Source organism: Sapajus apella, unplaced genomic scaffold (genome assembly GCF_009761245.1).
Source record: "Sapajus apella isolate SASKATOON/1434 unplaced genomic scaffold, GSC_monkey_1.0 scaffold94, whole genome shotgun sequence".
In the NCBI taxonomy this organism is placed as follows: Eukaryota; Metazoa; Chordata; class Mammalia; order Primates; family Cebidae; genus Sapajus; species Sapajus apella.
In genome coordinates, this window is record NW_022437034.1 from 7,477,155 (window position 1) to 7,497,215 (window position 20,061).

General features: G+C 39.6%; 1 protein-coding gene across 4 annotated transcripts in view; it reads left to right on the forward strand.

Annotated features, from left to right (window-relative positions):
- LRMDA (leucine rich melanocyte differentiation associated) overlaps window positions 1-20,061 on the forward strand; it is a 1,109,623-nt gene that overhangs the window by 877,860 nt on the left and 211,702 nt on the right. For 3 of the 4 annotated variants that reach the window (XM_032256149.1, XM_032256152.1, XM_032256150.1), the window contains exon 6: window positions 1,545-1,629. The exons of the other annotated variant lie outside the window; for it this stretch is intronic. In XM_032256149.1, coding sequence (XP_032112040.1) covers window positions 1,545-1,629 — 85 coding nt within the window. The remainder of the gene's footprint in view (window positions 1-1,544; window positions 1,630-20,061) is intronic. 4 annotated transcript variants of the gene reach the window in all.

A 20,061-nucleotide genomic window follows, 5' to 3' on the forward strand; every position in this document is an offset into this window, starting at 1 on the left:
ATGTCCTGCCTCAAGCATTAAATAGGTGCCATATTTAGGACACTGTCATCATGTTTCATTCATTATATAGAAATTACAGGAGACCTTGAATAAATACCCAACAGAGAGACACTTGGTGACTGTAGTATTTGATTTTTTAATCTAATTTTGGACTCCACGTTCTTGCAATGTGCTAAAAAGTAGAAAAGTCTTGCCTGCTTCAAAACATGTCTTTCTTGGTGGCCAAACTTTTATTTTTCTGGACCCAATAGCCTTGGATCCAAATTTAAACACCATATATTTGCCTTGGAGCTGGAGTGAAGCAAGCTACCTGAAAACTGTTTCTACCTAGGGACCGAGCTTCTGATTTTGCTCCAGTCACCCTCTTGCCATAAGTCTCCACTGAAAGCCGCTTAGTCAGACGTCGCAAATGTCAGAAATGAAATTTAAAGGGTTTTTCTAGCAAGTAGGTCTAATCTCCTACTTAGTTTGATTCCTGTAATATAGGTAATCTCTTTGGAGAAAAGGCCTCCTTTTAGGAGGGCAAATACATCCCATAGAAGGTATTTCCTATTCCGGGAAGAAAAATGTAGCATTAATGAAATTTACTTTTTCATGAAGCTTGGAAAGATTGTAAGCTTCAGATTTTGATCCTAGCAGATGTTCTTGTTGGGATATTAAAAAAAAAAATGCATTTGATTTCAAAATGTTAGTTAAGAGTTGCTTCTTGTTACCGGCAACCACACTGTGAGTGTGGCATACTGGTCATTGTCTCTGAGTGACAGCGGACCCCAAGCTGAAATACTTTCTTCTTGCTTAATTCACAAGCATGTTGGGTTCTGAAGAGTGAGCCTTAGCAGCCTGTGTCATCTCAGACAGAGTTCTATAGTTAAAGAGTGTTCTGCAGACAGCGAAAAAGTATCATCTTAGATGCATCTTATGTTATTTTCTTTTAGGCCTTGGAGTGACAAATTTGTTGATAACTGCTACATCCCAAATCCAAATTTCAGACGTATTTCTCATTGCTGTTGTTAAACTGAGCCAGAATCCCCAATGCACAGCACAAGACAATGTATATCCTTTCCTATGCTGACTTCATTCTGCCCAGTCTTTCAGGCCAGTGGGCTCAAAGAGGTCAGCCCTGGTTTTCCCCATTTATCCTGGGGGCAGAGCTTAGCGTCTTCACTAGTTAACATAGAAATCTGCCCATATCCAGCATTTACTTTGTGGGAATCACTGGGTAAAGTCCTGATAGAAATCTAGGTCTCTAACTTTTCCTGTCTTCCGCCTCTCTCTTTTTCTTCCTCCTCCTCCTCTCATTTCAGCACATAAACAAACTGCCCTCTTTCCTCAGAGCTATTCCACATGTACTGAGGCTCCTCAAAGCTTTGGATCTTACCCAACACTTACCAGAATATTATCTCAACAAAAACAACTCTTGCTTCCTAAGAAGTATCTTGGTGAATAAAAATTTCTCCAAGCTCAGATCCCAAGGAGACAGGTCTGGTAAAGGAGGGGTTTGGTATTTGGTGTTGCTTCATGTTGACTTTGCTTTTGTCACACAGGTTTCCAGTGAGGACACTGCCAGCTCCCCTGAGCACCACTACACGCCCTTGCCTTCTGCTTCCAGGGAACTCACCAGTCACCGAGGTTGGAACTCAGCTTTTTATTGCTCTCAGTGGGTGCAGGGAGGGACACTTGGCTGTGCAGAGCTCTGGCCTATTACTGCTGCCTCGGCACTTTAGAAAGAATGCAGTGCTTTTTAAGTCCTTGATGAGAAAACCATACCTGTCACATGCAGTGATTTTAACCCGTATTAAACAGAATTTAGTGGCATTCTACCGGGGAGGCAAATAAATCTATGGTATAATATAATTTTATAATTTTTTTTTCTTTAAAGAGATTAGAGTACTTTGAGATTACCGAGGAGATGTTAACTTCAGTATTAGTGATGGGGAGAAACTGGGAAACTCACTAGTATTTGTAAAAGTATCATTGTTTGAGAATATAACAATTGACATATGTAATTTCAAAATGAGTGAACTCTACATTATAACTAAAAGGAATTCCAATTTCCCTGGCAACATTGAGAGAATCCATGTGCAGTTTTTTGCTGAATTCTCTTGTTCTCAAAACATGAATTTGGTTTACTCAGTTTTTCCAAAGCCTTGAATGTCTGCTGCCATGTCTAGAGTCTTCAGCTTCAAAAGCAGACAGTACACTGACATGAAATATCACTTGAAAATGTCTTATCCCTAAGCTGGCTGTTTGAAATATTGTTTCCCAAAGAAGGAAATTCCACTTACATATATAAAGGGGAAACTGAACAGGGACTATCCCAGCAGTACTGCAGGATGTGCAGGTGGAAGAACAGGCTGTGGAGATGCTCAGAAAGCAGTGAATCTGACCCTCCGAGTCACCATCTGGGCTCTGGGCAAATGGGATTCTTGTATTGGGCAGGAAAAGAACAAGAGAGGAGGGCAGGATTTCCGGAGTCTGTGGCTTGGACCTGTGTTGTCTGTTTGGTGTCTGGGCATCAATAGAACTTTTCTACATTTAAATATGCCTTAATTTTGTGAAAAAATCAATTTTGCCTCAAAGTCAGGGAAATAAGCAGCTGCCAACCTGCGATGTTTTAGGAGCATGAACAGGTCACTTTCACTGAATGTCCTTTTGAAGGTCTTGAGCATATTTCCCTTTGGAGACTGTTTTTGGGAATTTCCCTAAAATAACACCACATCTAGATGGAGCAACAAATTAACCCTTAAATTAGCATCATATCCTCATATGTTTATGTATTCGTATTTGAATAGGGGTTTCTTGTATTTGAATAAGGGTAATTTTACTTCATAGTCAATTGAATAAGTTTCATAGAAACTGAAGTCTCAGAAACGTCACAGCCACTTGTAAAGTTTATCTGGCCATGAAATTGAGATTTCACAATGGGGAGATACGATCAGATAAATGATAATCATTAGGAATAGGACAAATATCATCTGTCATTTTTAACAGTAATATAAGGAACCTGAGACTTGAAGAAAGGAAGTATAAAGTAATATAGTTTTAAAGTATTTGCAATAACATTTGGAATATGGAAAAATGCCTAAAATAGTTAGAGTTCACATAAGTGCTATTGGATGACATCAGGGCCTAACATCAATGAGAGAAATGTAAAAATGTTATTTAAAGGGAGCCAACAACAGATGTCTCAGTTTTACTGAAGAAAATCCCTACACGTTTGACACATTGGTTGCCCTATCAGTGCTGACGTGGTTGTTGAGAAAAGCAAGTCCTCATCATAAAATGATGTTCTTTGGGCTGATGGCCATAAGGAGACCAATTAAGAGAGGACCAAAGAAGTTCATCAAAGCTGGATTATTGTTGGACTGATGTACGTAGGAGAAAGGTGAGACTCATATATTTACACTTGGCATAAACCAATTTGGCTTGAACCAACTTGGCTTTCTCCAAATGGGAAAGCCATTCTTTTTGGCACTAAAATGAAACCACTTAAGACTATCTCATTTTTTAAAAAGTATTTAAGGTAATTATTTCAAGTTTCTGATCATATAAATCATGAAACTATGTGTCATTTGTTAATACCTTCATGCAAACAACTTGCAAACATTTATGCACAGGAGGGCGTTTCACGGTGTGAGGACAAATCGCCTCAATTCTCTCCCCGCAGAAATCCTCCATGGTGTCTGAAACTTTTGTCTGTAAAATCCTCACTGGAAGTTCTATTTGCAAATAATTTTTTATTCATCCAGTTCCCAATCTCTTTTCCTTCCGCACCAACAACTACAAAAACTGGCGGGCAGTAGTTCATGTGCAAATTGCTATTTTTCTGGACATGCCATTTTCCCTTTACTTGTCCTTTTATGTAACTTCCAATGTCGAGTATGATAGGCCCAAGATTCATGTCCTAGAAACTGTAGATTCAAATGCAAAGGAAGTCCAGTCTTAGAATACTGATCAGGAGACCTGGGACTCAATTTTTCCATCTGTAACTTGTAGATAATCCGCACGTCACAGGAATTAGTAACGTGCAGTGCTTTGCTTCCTGCATGAAGCTTTTACTGACCTGAGTTAGGTTGATTTTCTTCTTTCTATAGGTATTAATGATATTTGTTTCTATCTTCTTAAAGCAGTTGTTCATATTCTGCTTTGTGTGATAGAGGTCAGGTTATGTGTGCCTTAAACTCCTCACAAATGAATACTCCCTGAGAGTCAGCAGTAAGTCCAGTTCATCATCATTTTGTTTTTCTTTTTTGAGACAGAGTCTCGTCCTGTCACTCAGGTTGCAGTGCAATGGCGCAATCTCAGCTCACTGCAACCCCTGCCTTCTGGGTTCAAGTGATTCTCCTGCCTCAGCCTCCCAAGTAGCTGGGACTACAGGCGTGCACCACCTTGCCCAGCTAATTTTTGTATTTTTTTAGTAGAGATGGGGTTTCACCATGTTGGCCAGGATGGTCTTGATCTCTTAACCTCGTGATCCGCCCACCTCAGCTTCCCAAAGTGCTGGAATTACAGGTGTGAGACACCACGCCCAGCCTCATCTTCTTTTTGACATCACTGACTCTATTCTTCAGGCATCAGCTTAAATATCATAACTCCAAAGGAAACTCCTCTGATCCCCCTACACTGTTATATTAGGCCAGTGTTCCCAGTTCAGGGACTATCTTCCTAGATAGGACATAAGCTGTTGTGAAGAGTGGATGAGAGTACATGTGTTCACCACTTTATCTGCAATGCCCGGCACAGGACCTCCTAGCTAAATGAAGCTCCATATATATGTTTTAGTAAAAGCTGAGTAATAGAAACCCAGGGGAAGGGTGAGTAACTTACCTTTGCAAGGTAACTTGATTGCAGGCAAGAAAGAAGACCTTGCTTCCTTTGGGGGTGGACACACTAAAGGGAAAGGTCTAGCTTTGTGGACCTCAGAACTCAATTCTGTTGCTTTCATAAACCCAGACCATCAGGGATGGATGTCATATGTGTTGATTAATTGCCAGAGAACATTTTGTCACAAAGCCTAACTTCTAAATAGTTGATTATTTTAATGTTTCAAGCACCGGTGGTTTGATGGTAAGGAAGGGAATAGGATCAATTGAAGTAACTGATGGAATTATTTTACTAGAACAGCAACTCTCAAGGAAGGGGTCAGAATCTCGGTAAGATATGGATTGTGGTACACACATGGATTTAGAATGGTCTACCTGAATTCTCTCTGAGAACACTGCCCTGGGTTGGAGCATATCTTTGGAATGAGGAGAATGTGGAATGTGTCAGTAATCTCATTTGTTCCCTAGTGGCAATCTACGTATTGTGTCCTTGGCGGTGTTCATGTTATGAGAAGTGCTAAAATATTTGTTGGAGAAATGTCTCTTTAAATATGTTATGAGTACAGGACGTGCCCCAGCATGCCAGATATTGCCATTCTTCATCTGGTAGCTGTTAGAAGAAGAATTCACATCTGTAGAGGACATTGTGTCTTTTGGGGAAAACATTTCTATTTAGAATGTAAATTATATCATCCTCAGGACAACCCTGTAACGTGGGGAGGGCAAATATTATTCTCATTACACAGAGGGAGACATCAAGAATTGCTGGGGACAATGGAGCAACTCAACAACGGGCAAGGGAAACAAATCAAGCCCTGTGTCCTAATTATCAAGTCACCCCTGACCTTTATCCTTCATCCCGTGTGTATGAAGCAAGTGTAGGTAGAGCTAACTGTGGCCTTGAGCTGGAAGGAAGAGGAGAAAAAGTAGAGGGAGAGACATGGCCTGGAAATGTTCGTCAATGGGATGAGTTTCCAAAGCCTGTGCTTAGGCTGCCAGGAGCTACGGCATCCTACTTGCCTGCTTCTGTCAAAACAATTGTATTACTCCTGCCCTGCCATTCTTTATTTTTAAATTACAGAACAATAAAATCAGGAGGAGAGAAAGTTTGAAAACAAAAAAGGAGAATGCTCCATGTCAGTCTGGATTCAGACAGGGAAAATAGAAGGCACTCAGTGTGTTCCAATTATGAGGAGTTTTATTGGAATGAATTAGAGGTGGTGCCGCCACCCAGAATCTCAACCTCAGCTCTGAGCTGGTGTTTTTCAGGAGCTTGCTGGAAAGTTCTGTAGATCACAGGAACACCTGGGCGTCTTTCACTGACTTTCTCTATCTGAAGCACCTGTGCGAGGATTCTCACGCTTACCTGGAGACTGTTTCAGTCATTGTGGTTATCCATGCATTACCCTGTTCCTCCTCCTCTCTAGATTTCCAAATCATACTGCAGCACTTCTCTGTGGCCAACTCTAACCTAGGCTGATTCATGGAAGGGGATTCTGGACTATACAGTTTTTAGTTCTCCCTCTGATCTACAGAGAAAACCTTAAAAGAAAGCAATGGTGGCAATGTTAAAACAGATAATCCCCCACATCTACCATAACCCTGCCTCACCAATAGCTGTCACGTGGAGGATCCCATTTCAACTTGTCTGCATACACATTTTGTGAGATAATTGCAAGCCTAGTGAATGTCCCTGAATTATTTATTTCCTGATGCTTATACTATAGTCTTGAAGATGTGCCATAGTTAGCTTGCCGTATTAAACGTTGGTCTTGAAATGTGTAAAAGAAAGAAAGAAAAAAAAAGAGGAAATTAGCTGTGAAACTTTCTTAGAGATGATAACTTCTCTTCTTTGACTATTGTTGGCAATCTTGTTAATTTTGTCAACACAGTTGTTAGGTACTCATCTTCCTCTCCAACAAGGGGCTTGGTCTATTTGTGTTTGAAATTGATTGCTGGGACTGTCACAAAGTAATTTATACAGCAACTTATCATAATTAGTTATCGTTTGCAGTTTCCTTAATGTGAGTTGCATTTTATGCTTAGCGATTGATTTTTCTGTATATCTCCATGAAGCAGCTCAATGTGTGTCATCCAAAAAAGAAAAAAAATGGAAAGAAAAACTGTGGGTTTTTCTTTATTATTTAAAACATTTTTAGCCTGAGATATCATAAAATACATTTCCACAGAAGCCATAAATACGGAGTGTTTTGCTTCAGCTCATTAAATCAGCCAAAGCAAAAGTGAATAAAAGGAAATTTAAATGTCTGTATGTGAAGAGGTAGCAGGGTAGGCAAAGATGTCTGGGATGGGGAGATGTTGGCCAGAAAAACTTCTTGCCAACAAGCATAATGCTTTCAGGAGGGTTCAAAGGGAAGTTACTTGACTAAACTATTGCTCACAACTTGTTTTCGGCTTATAGGATTTGGAGGTGCAGGGGCGGAATGATGAGATACCTTTCCTCATCCATTATAAGGGTCACAGCCTATAACAAAAGACAGGGTAACAAGAGGAAAGGATAAGAAATTAAAGTTTTCTGAGACGGGGGAGGGGCCTTCAGAAATAAAGGCCAAAAGACCCAGGGAAAACTGTTTTTATGCTTATGTTGATGAAGAATGGACAGCTGTGTAGAAACATGATTAGACAAAGGGTATGATCTAATGGTAATAGATTGAGGAGAAACCCAACAAGGGCCTATCCGTTCACATTCTTCTTGGTCTCTCTATGTAGCATTCCTTCTTCTGGTTATAGAACAGAACCCTCTGGCTCAACTGAAGTAACTGATGGAATTATTTTATAATTCTGGTTATAGAACAGAACCTTCTGGATCTGTTCCTTCTGGTTATAGAACAGTAACTTTTGGTTAACGAACAGAACCCTCTGGATCAATTGAAGTAACCGATGGAAGATCCCTCTGGAATCAGGGTCTTCAAAGGAGAAGAGAGAGTGTGACCTTTCTAGGTTTTATGGCTGGCTTTCGGGGACAGGATTCTAGTTTCAATGACCTGACTTGGGGAAGAGGAATTCTGGTTTCTATAACTGACTTCAGGGGAGTGACAGAGGGAGGGGGCAGGGGGTAAGAGAAGGCCAGAGAGACCTTGTCTCTCAGGCCCTTCCAGTGTCTTTAGTTTCAAATCACTCAACGCCAAGGTGCCACAATTTGAGGTATTGTGTTCTGAGCCCTGTCAGAGGAGTATGTCTCTTTTAGCCAACTTTTAGTTTTTCATTTTTAGATTTCCAATATTTTACTATGTCAACCACAGGGAATGTGAAAGCTAAGTTGGTCTGATCATTATAAACAAAATCCACAGAAAACAATAGCAAAGACTCAAGAAAATAGATGCATTTATTTAGGGCAACTTAATGGCTCAACTTTTTCCTACTGCCTCTTGGTTCTCATTGATCATTTAACAAGATGGGATGGGGCTGGGTGCAGTAGTTCAGGCCTGTAAGCCCAGCACTTTGGTAGGCTGAGGCAGGTGGATCACTTGAGATCAGGAGTTTGAGACCAGCCTGGTCAACATGACAAAACCCCGTCTATACTAAAAATACAAAAATTAGCTGGGTGTGGTGGCAGGCAGCTGTAATCCCAGTTACTTGGGAGACTGAGACAGGAGAATCACATGAACCCTAGGAGGTAGAGGTTGCAGTGAGCTGAGATCGTGCCATTGCACTCCAGCCTTGGCAACCAAGTGAGACTCGTCTCAAACAAAACAAACAAACAAAAATGTGGGATGAACAACCTTATGGTTCTGGCAACTTTGCAAGGGAGGTCTCACCTAAGGTCAGACCTTGTGACTAAGAAAGCCCGCTTATATATTGCCTTCTGTCTTCCAGAATATTTTGATTCGTCTTTCAAGAGAACCAAGCATCAAATAGTTTCTCAAAAAATTGTCACTGAATCATTGAAGGATCATAGAAGCATGACAGATCCAAATTTCCCCCATGGATAATGTATTGAAAAGGAGCAAAAGGAGAGAGAAAGAGAGAAAAGAAAAAATAAAAAACCTCTGCAGATACAAGGACACGTTTTTGTCCAGGGGTCCTGTCAAATAAGAGCACAGCCTTGGCTTTTGTCTTGTAGACTTCTTGCCACCACTGTGCCCTGACTCTGTGGGGGAAGAGTGTGTTGGTTCCTTGTGCAGAACTATTATTAGCGTTTGCTAATTATGTAAAATGATTTCTTTTGATGACATTTTCAACAGAACTCATTACTTTAGTTTTCTTTCCTTCGTAATGCTTTTATGGGCTTATAATTTTGGTGGAGTTCTTAGGTGCTCAGAGATGCTAAAGTTTCCTTTATTTAATCGAGGTGACTAGTGATTTGACAGTAGTGGTTGACAGGTTTATTTTATCTGCGTGGCAGTGGGAGTCTATTTTCAGTGTGTGCACTCTGTTCCAAAGTAAAAGGACTTTACTAAGTGCTGAATAAATTGTACTTCCCTCTGAATCTAGACCTTGCTGAAATGGTTTAAAAACTCCGGTCTGGGTCATCAAATTCATCTCCCTGCTACTTTGCAGGGTCAATAGCTTCACTCTGTATGGAGCCGGGCTGGGTGGATTGGAATGAAGGGTAGTGTAGATTAAAACTTCCGCATATATATAGATAGATGTGCATGTGTGCACTCGCTGTCTGGGAGGGTGGCAGTGATGGAAGGGCAAGCCAAGTGGAATCTGAAGATGGATGAATCTGTTAGACTATTACCAAGACTGGCATGGAGTTTAGCCAGGAACTTTAAGCAACCTTGTTTTAAGCATTTAAAATCCACAGGGGTCCATTTCCTCTCCCTTTTCTCCAAGCATAATTTTTCATTTGCAGTCTCCGAGATTGCTTTATTTCTATTCTCTGGGCAGAATTGTGGTATACTCATAGACACAGAATGGCTGCGAATCTAGATTTTCTCTCTCAGAAGCAAAGCAAGGAGGGAAAAATGGATTTCACTTTTCCCCTGCCTCTCAAAGAGTAGCAAACCCTGCTTCCGTAAAATGAGAGGTCAGAAAGACAACTCTTCCCCCAACAGACAGTGCCAATAAAAAATGATAGTAAAACCATGCTCCCTTTATCTTTAAAAATGGAAGCCTAGAATGTACAGGGTAGAAGGTTCTAAATGTGCTTATGTTTTAGAGTCCTGGGCTGTTTCCTCCTCCTTTTTATGAGAAAGAAGTATGACATGGTCAGTAAGACAAAGTTTGCTGTGAGCTCAGTCATTCGAGAATCTCTCCAACATGTCTTTATTTAGTACGTACTGTGTACTGAGTGTATTGTTAGGATTTGTGGAGAATTCAGAAATAGAGAATATTGTCTCTATCTTCCAGGAATTTGTGTTTTGATTGAGGAGATCCCAAAAATAAGGTAATACCAACCAACCGAGATATTATATATAACATAAGTAAGAGCTTTATTAGTTGGTAAAAGCTGCAAGTGCTATCCATGTTTAGAAAAGATAAGATGGAATATAGGTGAGACTCGTCAGGCGTGGCTCTTTGGAGGATGTTGGCTTTGAGCTTTGAAGAACCTGTTAAGTGGAGGGCAAAAGAAGAGAATTCCAGAAAGATAAACGGGTAAAGATAAAGCACAAGGGCAAGAACAGGTAGAACTGACAAGAAAAAAACAGGCCAGATTAGAGTTCACGCATGAATGGTAGGAGAGAGCCCTGTGACTGGGATGTACCCAGAAAGGGGCAACAGGCAGAGACTATAGCCTCCCACACACCACGCTGGCTTCCTTACAGCTTTCTGGTCCTCTGTTTCTCTCTACCCTGAACTATAATCAGCATTCAGTCTATTGTGTTTGCAATAGACTGTTTCTCATATTCCTTCCTTTATTTTCTGTACCTCCTGTTTTGAAAAAGGGACCCTGTTTTGAAACGGTCAGAAATAAGGTTCCTTATATAGGACAGGTCCATAATAGGGCAGACCTTGCACAGACAGAAGGGTTTATATTTGATTTAAAACCATGCTGTATGATTATTAATCTGCAAGCAGTAAGCAGGGGTAACTGGAAAGGAGACAGCCTAGCCTCAAGGAGGCCGTGGTGGAATGGGATTGGAGGGAGGTTGTTTCAAGTCTTAGAAGCCTTAGATTTCTAGATAACCAGGTTCTGTGTCCATAGACTGTGATTCCTCCAAAGGTAATTTAGAAAACAACTTGGTAACAGATGGGAAAGCCAGCTGGGGCTAGGGTAGATACTGCCAGTAGAGCAGGAGTTGGGGCCATGCACAGGGAACCTTATGGCCGCTATGGGGTTACTGTTTGAGGTTGCTGATGGTTTTGGTCACGGGGGCTCAGGCCTCAGAGAAAATGGACAGTCAGTGTTTTTCCTCTGCATGTTACTCAGAAAATTTCTGATGTTGGCTTTTGAAACTAAAACACAGGGCCTGGGATAACGTTGAAATAATCCAACATTCGATGAACAAGGCCTGGAGTGGCTGGCTGGCTGGAGGTACAGAAAATAAAGGAAGGAATATGAGAAACAGTCTATTGCAAACACAATAGACTGAATGCTGATTATAGTTCAGGGTAGAGAGAAACAGAGGACCAGAAAGCTGTAAGGAAGCCAGCGTGGTGTGTGGGAGGCTATAGTCTCTGCCTGTTGCCCCTTTCTGGGTACATCCCAGTCACAGGGTTCTCTCCTACCATTCATGCGTGAACTCTAATCTGGCCTGTTAAATGGAAGACTGGTGGAGTTAATGTAGTGGAGCTCGTGGCAGCAGAAACAAACATACAGAAAGCAGGCAGAGCAGCCACAAACATTTGTTCTCATTCTAGTCTTTGGCTTAAAGATGAGAGCTTCATTCTCTTCAAAACTATTAAGTGCCCAGGGTGTTTTATTTCTGAATCTTGGGCTTCTGGAAGGAGAGTGAGTTGAAGCCAATTCTTTTGGTCTAAATTGTTCTGCCATGAGCTCTGCCCAGTATTAACTTCCCAGTCCCAGTTCTTCTGACTCTTTTTATTTCCCTGTCTCTTGTAGAAAACTTTACCCCTGCCCCAGGATTTTCCTTATGTAGTGATTTTACAACCTTTTTTGGAACAAATAAACAAACATCTGGAATCATGTGGTACATTTAATTAAAAAGTTTGCATTTGGCCAGAAATGGTAAAATCATGAAAAATGGCCTGTCGGCGAGCTCAAGAAGGCCAAATGATGACGTTGTTGGCTGCAAATGGACTGAAATTGAGGGAGGTGAACACCTGCTCAGCTCCGCCTGCTGTCCTCTAGCTTCCTCCTCCAGCCATTAATATTTACTGCAGTTTCTTTATCCATTCTAATGAAATTTTTTGGTTGGGGCTGGTCTGGGGAGAGGGCTGTTACTTTTCCAATAACCTTGGATTTGTTGCGATGTGTGTACTTTATAAAGGGTGTGGTATTGGGCTTGTTGGGCTTTTCATTTCCCTTGCTCAGAATTCCATATGTTTCAGGTCACCATGGGGTCCTGTTTCTGTTTCTTCAATCAGTCACTCAACGTGGTTTTCATGAGAGCCCCTCACATGTAGAACCCTGTACCAGGGCATGCAGGAGATGCAAAAGAAGCTGTGGGCTCTGCCTTCAGGAGTCCTACAGTCTAATTGGAGACAAGGTCCTATGCATAGAAAGCAGAGGCCAAACTAGACGGAAGAGTGCAGAGAAAGGAGGGATCTGTGAAGAAAGGAAGATTGTGAGGTGGCTTGGATGAAGGTGAGAACTGAGTTGACAGGAACTTTCCCTGGGTGAGTTCCAAGTGTGAAAGAGAATTTAGGGAGAGTCGTGGAGTTCTTGTCTAGTTTCTGCTCATAATCTAAGTGAAAGTGTAGAGGGTTGATAAATTTAAAGCAAGAGTTGGATATGGTTATTCTGCATTTCTGATTAGCTTCTGCTCTGCAAGACATAACTAGGGTGAAGTAAAATTTAAGTATTGTTTACAAATTAGGATAAAATGTTAAGATGATCTGGCTTTGCAGAGTGTAGTGCTCTCACATGTCTCCCACATGAGGATGTATCCAGAAGATGACATTATTCTTAGGACAGAGTGAGTTTTTCTTGTTGTACAGAATTCAAGGGAAGTGGCCAGGGACTGAAAATACAGTGAGAACCATTTAGGTTAGATCCAAGGAAAGTATGAACCCACAGGTATCTGAGACAACTCTCACAATAAATCTAGAAAGATTATTTTGCCGAGATTAAGGATGCACCTGTGTCCCCGTCTCAGGAGGTCCTAATGACATGTGCCCAAGGTGGTCTGGGCATGGCATGTTTTTATATGTTTTAAGAAGACATGAAATCAAATACATTAAGAAGACATCAATCAAATACATTTAAGATATACATTGATTTGTTTCAGAAAGGCAGACAACTTGAAGTGGGGCAGGGGGCGGGGATTCCAGGTTATAGGTAGATTTAAAATTTTTCTGATTAGTAATTGGTTGAAAGGGTTGTTATCAATAGATAGGAATATCTGGGTTACTGAAGAGGTTGTGCAAACCAAGGTATTAGGCAGATGGAGGCTACAGGTAGCAAGCTTCAGAGAGAATGGATTGTAAATATTTCTTATCAGGCTTAAGGTCTATGTTGATGTTAAATGCTGGTTGACTTTTCCTGAATTCCAAAAGGGAGAAGGGCATAATGGGGCAGGTCCGACCCACCCCCTGCTTTCCATCATGGCCTGAACCAGTTTTTCAGGTTAACTTTGGAGTGCCGTAGCTAACAGGAGGGAGTCTATTAAGATAGTTCAGGGAGCCTTAGAGTTTTATTCTTGATTTACAGAAGGATCAGTATTTTTTTTTTTTTTGAACTCAGGTGTGGATTGGCAAGGGAGAAAGAGAAATCACCATTCCCCAAAGCCTTTTACTGAAGGACATGCTCATTTGTCTTTGAGGTAGCCTGAAGAAAGTGAAATGAAACTTAAACAATTTTCAAATCCTGACTGGATGTGATCCTGGGTTCTCTACGTCAATGCTAGTTCAGCTTTTTCATAAAATGAAATCAGGGTTTCACCTTGACCCCTCTGGACTTGTGCAAGCACAGGGAGATATAAGATCATGCTGGATGGAGCACAGTTTCAGTGTTGCCAGAGGAGTTCTTAGTCCTCAGCTCTTTATTATTCTTGTGCATCTGTTTCCTTAAATACTCTCTGCAGAAGCATTAGCATGAAAATAAAAGAGTACAGCAACTTGGAATTTTCCATTTGTAGCTTCCTTAGTCTGTGGGGTCAAAGTTCTGTCCTCAGGGATGCTAATGCAAACTCTGTGTGCTGTTCCAGGGCAAATGTTTCTCAACTAAATGACAAGAGGGGGTGGGGAGCCAGGGAAATAATGCAATGCTAATTCCCAAACACAGACTGCCCAGAGGTCCCAATTTAAATTGCTGCTCCCCCAACTCCATTCCCACCCTCCCCCAAAGGAAAAAAAAATATCCTGTGTTGTTAGGACAGACATCTGTGTGAGAGCAATAAAACGGTCTTCTCCCTTGTGGATTAGCTCTTTATTCCTTTATTTATCTTGCTATACCTCATCAGTTTATCCTAAATTAAGGAGAGTCAAAGAGGATAAGATGCAGTCCCTTTTTTGTTTTTGATTAAGGAAACCCATACAATAGTTCTCCTCCACAAATTTCTCAAGAGAGAGCTTTCCTTGTTATGTCTAATTTCTCCTTTTTTTTTTAATCTGCCTCGTTGGAATCTCTTTGGAACTTTTATTTCATATAATGTTCAAATCATAATGAAACTTCTCCAGAGACAGGTTAGATAGGGCAGTGAATGTTGGCATGTCTGCATGATTCTAAAGCACAGAGGGAACTATGACAGCAGACCGAACATATTCCACAGCCTCCTTTTCTTCTTTCACACTTCTAGAAATTTATTAATTCATTCAAGAGATATCTACAAAGCATGTTCTATGTGTCAAGCCCTGTTCAAAGCATTAGAGATAGAGCTGTGCATAAAGTAGGCAAACATTTCTGTCTTCAAAGAGCTTATGTTCTAGTCAGAGAGAGGGTCTACAACTGGAATAGAAGGAGAGAGGACCTGTAAGTAAGATAAAAATAAAAGTGTCACATAGTATATCAGTATTAAGATGAAAACAAAAGCAGGCCAAGGGCATGTGGGAGTATGTGTTGGTAATTTGAGATCCACTAGCCAGAGAAGTCACCACAGAGATGATGCTGGAGTAAAGACCTGGGGAGAGTGAGGCATGGAGCTCTGACAATGTCTGAGAGAAAAGTGGTCCAGGCTGAGGAAGGAGCAAATGCGATGTCCTGAGGTGAGAGTGTGCTCCTGGCATACATGAAGCACAACCAAGAGGCCAGTTTGGTTGGGGTGAGTCATTTAGGGGGAGAGTGGTAGATGAAGCCAGAACATACCAGGGGCTAGAACTTGTAGCCCATTGTTAAATGTTAAACTCAGGAACATTAAAATTTTGAAGGATTTCTTTGAGCAGATGGTGATTCATGAATCGGGCGGCACTAGACGGCACGTGGTTCAGGGCTCCACCAAGGGGTTGTGAGGGGATATTTTTTTATAAGGTGTTTGTAGAAGCCAAGACAAAGAAATTGTTTGATTGGTTAAAGTGGAAAGTCTCAGTGAGAGGTTAATTGGTGGTTTCTTGTTGGTTAAGCTTAAGTTTCATTTTACTGCTTACATTGACTTCAGTTTTGGTTTGCTTATGTAGGAATCCAAAGTGCTGGAGCCATCTCAGCCTAATGGCTTCCTGATAGATTATTTTAACACCGTTTACTGTGACTAAGACAGGAAGCTACTTCAAGGCAGAAGAAATAATAGAAATGCTATTACCCTTCTCCTTATAGAAAGAAAAAAAACAACTCCCAAATGAATAACTAACTAACTGGAAAAGAAAGAAGGAGTACTGTTTTTGATCAGAAACTATAGATTTTCTGCAAGATAGATGAAGGATAGGATTGAAGAGGTTAATCACAGCACAAAATAAATCAAACAGAGTTTCAAAATGTAGGACCAAGACCCAGAAAGATGGCATGTACCTATTGGCTCAGATATGCCTGAGGTAGGACTGCTTGATTCTAGGAGTTTGAGACTGTAGTGTGGAGTGACTGAGCCTGTGATAGCCTTTGTACTACAGCCTGGGCAGCATAGTGAGACACAATCTCATAAATAAATAAATAAATAATGAATGGATGTAGAATAAACTTCAGGAGTTCTCTAAGCACAGAGAAAGCTACTGGGCGCCTCATAAGAGGCAATAATTTAGGCTTCCTCAGTGGGTACAGACACACGGATCATATTGTCTGTATACTTCTCTCTATCCTTGGTTTAGGCATCAAGCAACAGAGCTATCTCTGAGCCAGAACAGTACGTATGAGTGAGTGGACCAGAAAAACAAGATGCCAAGAATTGGTACAAGTGTAGAAGTCATAAATGAGAATGGACTAAATTAAAAGAGCACTCTCAGATTTGGTTGAAAAAGGATATGTAAAATAAAATACTTTTGCAAGAGGTTCATCTAATAAAATGACATAGAAATCTTGAAAATATAGGAATTAAAGGACAGAAATACTGGATACCTGCTAACACAAAATCCGGGAAGAACAATGCTAACATTAGAAAAAAATAAGACTCAAGATGATTATTGAAATGACGAAGAGGGTTATTTTGCATAACTAAGAAGGTATAATGGGAATCTAAAACAATCATGAATCTTAATGCATCCAACAACATGGCTTTGAAATTAATAAAGCAGAAACTTCTCAAAATACCATTAAAAAAACTAAGAAAGTCACCATCATGAAGACTAGGACCTCTCCTATGGAAAATGACAGCTAAATGAATGGAAATTTTTTACCATACTTTCATTTTGTTATGTAGAAAGTAGAATGATACTCTTTAAAAACCTGTAAAGAGTATCATTCACAAGTTGACTTATATCCGCTAATTGTCTCATAAGGAAAAGTGTAATATGCTTTGTTCAAATTAACTGATCATAGCTAAGTTAAATTAGATTTAAAAAGGAAGGCTTCCTTTCCCCTTCTTTTCAAAAAAACAAAGTAAAAGAGAAAAGAAAAAGTACTGTACACTACAGAATTAGAAATGAATGAAGTTTTGGGTTTATGAGGAAATAATATACAGTATTCTTTAAAAGTATTTGGAAGTGATAACACTGTAGTACATTAAAAACAGTGGGATGTAGCCAAAAGTCTAATTAAAGGATTTTTTCTTCTTAGAAACATAAACTATAAAACAAGGACTGGAAGATAAATTAAATGAACTTTGTTTTCATATATCCTAATGAAAAAACCAAGCAAATCTAATGATATATGAAAGGAATTAATAAAATAGAAACAATGTACAATGTACTTTATCAATGATACCAACAGATGTTTAAGAAAAAGGTGAACCTAGCAGATCAAAGTAAGAAAAAATGGAGCTGACATTTTAGCATTAGAAAGAAGGAGACATAAAACCCCCACAACACTATTGAGATTCATATTGATAAATTTGAAAATCTAAATAAAACAAGCAATTTTAAGGCAATTATAGTTACGAGTGCTGTCTCAAGAAGAAATATAATTCTAAATAGAGAAAAAATAAGATAATAAAAGAAACTTAAAAAAATAGCCATATATCCCTCAAAGAGAAGTAGCATCTCATCTTTTATAATTAATTTCAGAAAATACAAAATATGGAAACCACTCTTTTTCTCTTACTAGAAATCTGTAACTGACATAAGCAGGTGAGAAAACATGAGAATGAAACTCTAGGTCAGTCTCTTTTTCAAATGTGAATAAAGGAATCCTCTAGGAGAAATTAACAGTAAGACTTAGTAATGCATTTAAAAAATAGTACTTCATTACCAAGTAGGGTTTATTTCAGTATTGAAAGAGTAGTTTACTTGTAGAATTTACCAGTAAATGTGTCATACTGGCATATTAAAAAGAAAACGGGATTGTACGTGAGGATGATGTTACTGGATATAAAATAGTGAGAGACCAGGCACAGTGGCTTACACCTGTAACCCTAACACTTTGGAAGGCCAAGGGAGCTGGATTGCTTGAGCTCAGGAGTTCGAGACTAGCCTGGGCAATGTGGCAAAATTTTGTCTCTACTAAAAATACAAAAATTAGCTGGGCATGGTGATGCATGCCTGTAGTCCCAGCTATTGGGAGGCTGAGGCTGGAGGGTCTCTTGGGCCCAGGAGGCGGAGGTTGCAGTGAGCTGAGATTGTGACACTGCACTCCAGCCTGGGTGACAGTTAGAAAAAAAAAAAAAAAAAAAGAAAAGAGAGGAAGAAACCTATGAAATTTAACAACTATTTATGCTAAAAATCTCTCAGTAAACATGGAATAGACAGGAACTTCCCTAACTTGATAAAGTGTATCTACCAGAAACCCTCAGCAACCTGCATATGAAAGAGAGATTTTAAAAATGTCTATCAGAGGCTCCGAACAAGCAGAGAAGGACAATTAATTCTACATTCCCTTGGAGCTACTAGCCAAAGCAGTGAGATGTATAACACCACCACCAAGTGCAATAAAGATTGGGGTAAATTCAGCATTATTTGCAGTCAATATTATGACTTAGACCAGACAGCAAACTTTTTCTGTTAAGGAGCATATGGTAAGTATTTTAAGCATTGTAGGCCAGAAGACATCTGTCCCACAGTTTTGCCCTAATAACATGACAGAACTGAGATCTATTATATCTATAGTAAAATATGTAAATATGCTTAATTAATGTATTTTAAAGATTTTCAGAGTGAAGTATGAGGCAAAACCCAATGCTCTGTGTTGTGTAAGAGAAACAGAAACAAACTGACTCAGGAAAGTTAAAAGGACGGGCAAATGTGAATAAAAGAAAGCAGGGGTTGTAGTTTTTGCAGTATTTTACAAGGTAGAATTCAAGCAGAACAGTAAATGAGACAAAGAAGGATGCCTTGTAATACTGAAGGGTGAAATTCATATTAGAAATAACTGTTATGAATGGCTATCTAGCAAAATAAAGTGCCAGTGTTCATGATGGAGAAATCATAGACTATGAAAGGAGAAAGAGAAAAATATACTAGCTTATGGGATTCTTCTTTACCTGTCTCATTTACTGGCAGATCAAGTGGGGAAAAATATGGATACCAAAGAGACAAATAGCAACATTATTAAGGTAGATATGATTAAAACATATCAGACTCTGTACCCTAACCATATAGGTTATGCTTCTTTTCAAGTCAACATAAACATGCATTGTTATTTCAGTTAGTACTGGAATTTAATGTTATGAAAGAATGACTTGTTATGTTCAGATTCTGTGGGTCAGGAATTTCAGGGAAGGATAGTAGGAATGGCTTGTCTCTATAATGCCTGGGGCCTCGATAGAAGACTTAAAGTCTGGGAGCTAGAATTATCAGAAGATTCATATGCTCATGTTTGGTGGTTGATACTGGCTGTTGGCTAAGTGTCCCCCTTTCTCTCTATGTGGGCCTGTCTGTGTGATTTCCTTTTGTTGGCTTATTTGGGCTTTTTCATAGCCAAGTAGCAGAGTTCTAAGGGTGAGAGTCCCAAGGGAGAGGAAGACCCAGGCAGAAATCATATAACCTTTGATGACCTCAGCAGTCCTGCAGCATTAGTTTGGCCATGTTCTGTTCATTGCAGTAGTCACAAAAGTCCTGCTGCCCATGTTCAAGGGAAGGGCAAATAGACTGCCTCTTCATGGGGAATGGCAAGATTCTGGAAGAGCATGTGGGACTGAAGCATTGCTCTGACCGATTTTGGCAAATACAATCTTCCCTAATAATATACTGGACCACAAACAAAATTTCAATAAGTCTCAGTAGACAGAGGTAGTAAAATAACACTCAAATCATAATGTAATAAAACCAGAAGTATCAAAATTAGATTGCAAAAACCCTTCCACCCGGAAATTTTCTAGTACTACTGAATCTCAAGTCAGAGATAATATATATGGCTAAGGATTACTAGGGGATTAAAAAAAAAAAAAAAAAAAAAACCAAGTTAACATAGTTAACATGTGAGCCTAAACTGTAGAGCCGCTAGAGAAGTATATTAATGAAACCAATACCTATCAATGTATAGACAGATTTAAGATATTTATTAGAGGAAAAGAGCTTGAAGTACATATATTAACTTGAAAGAATAAGCAAAGAAATGTAAAAAATGTATTAAGCATCTGACATAAAAACAGTATCAGTCTCATAAATCAAAGGAAAGTGGGAGGGATTTTTAAAGTTAAAAATAAATATTAATAAGCTAGAATACAGAAAAGTATAATAAATAGCCCAAAAGCTA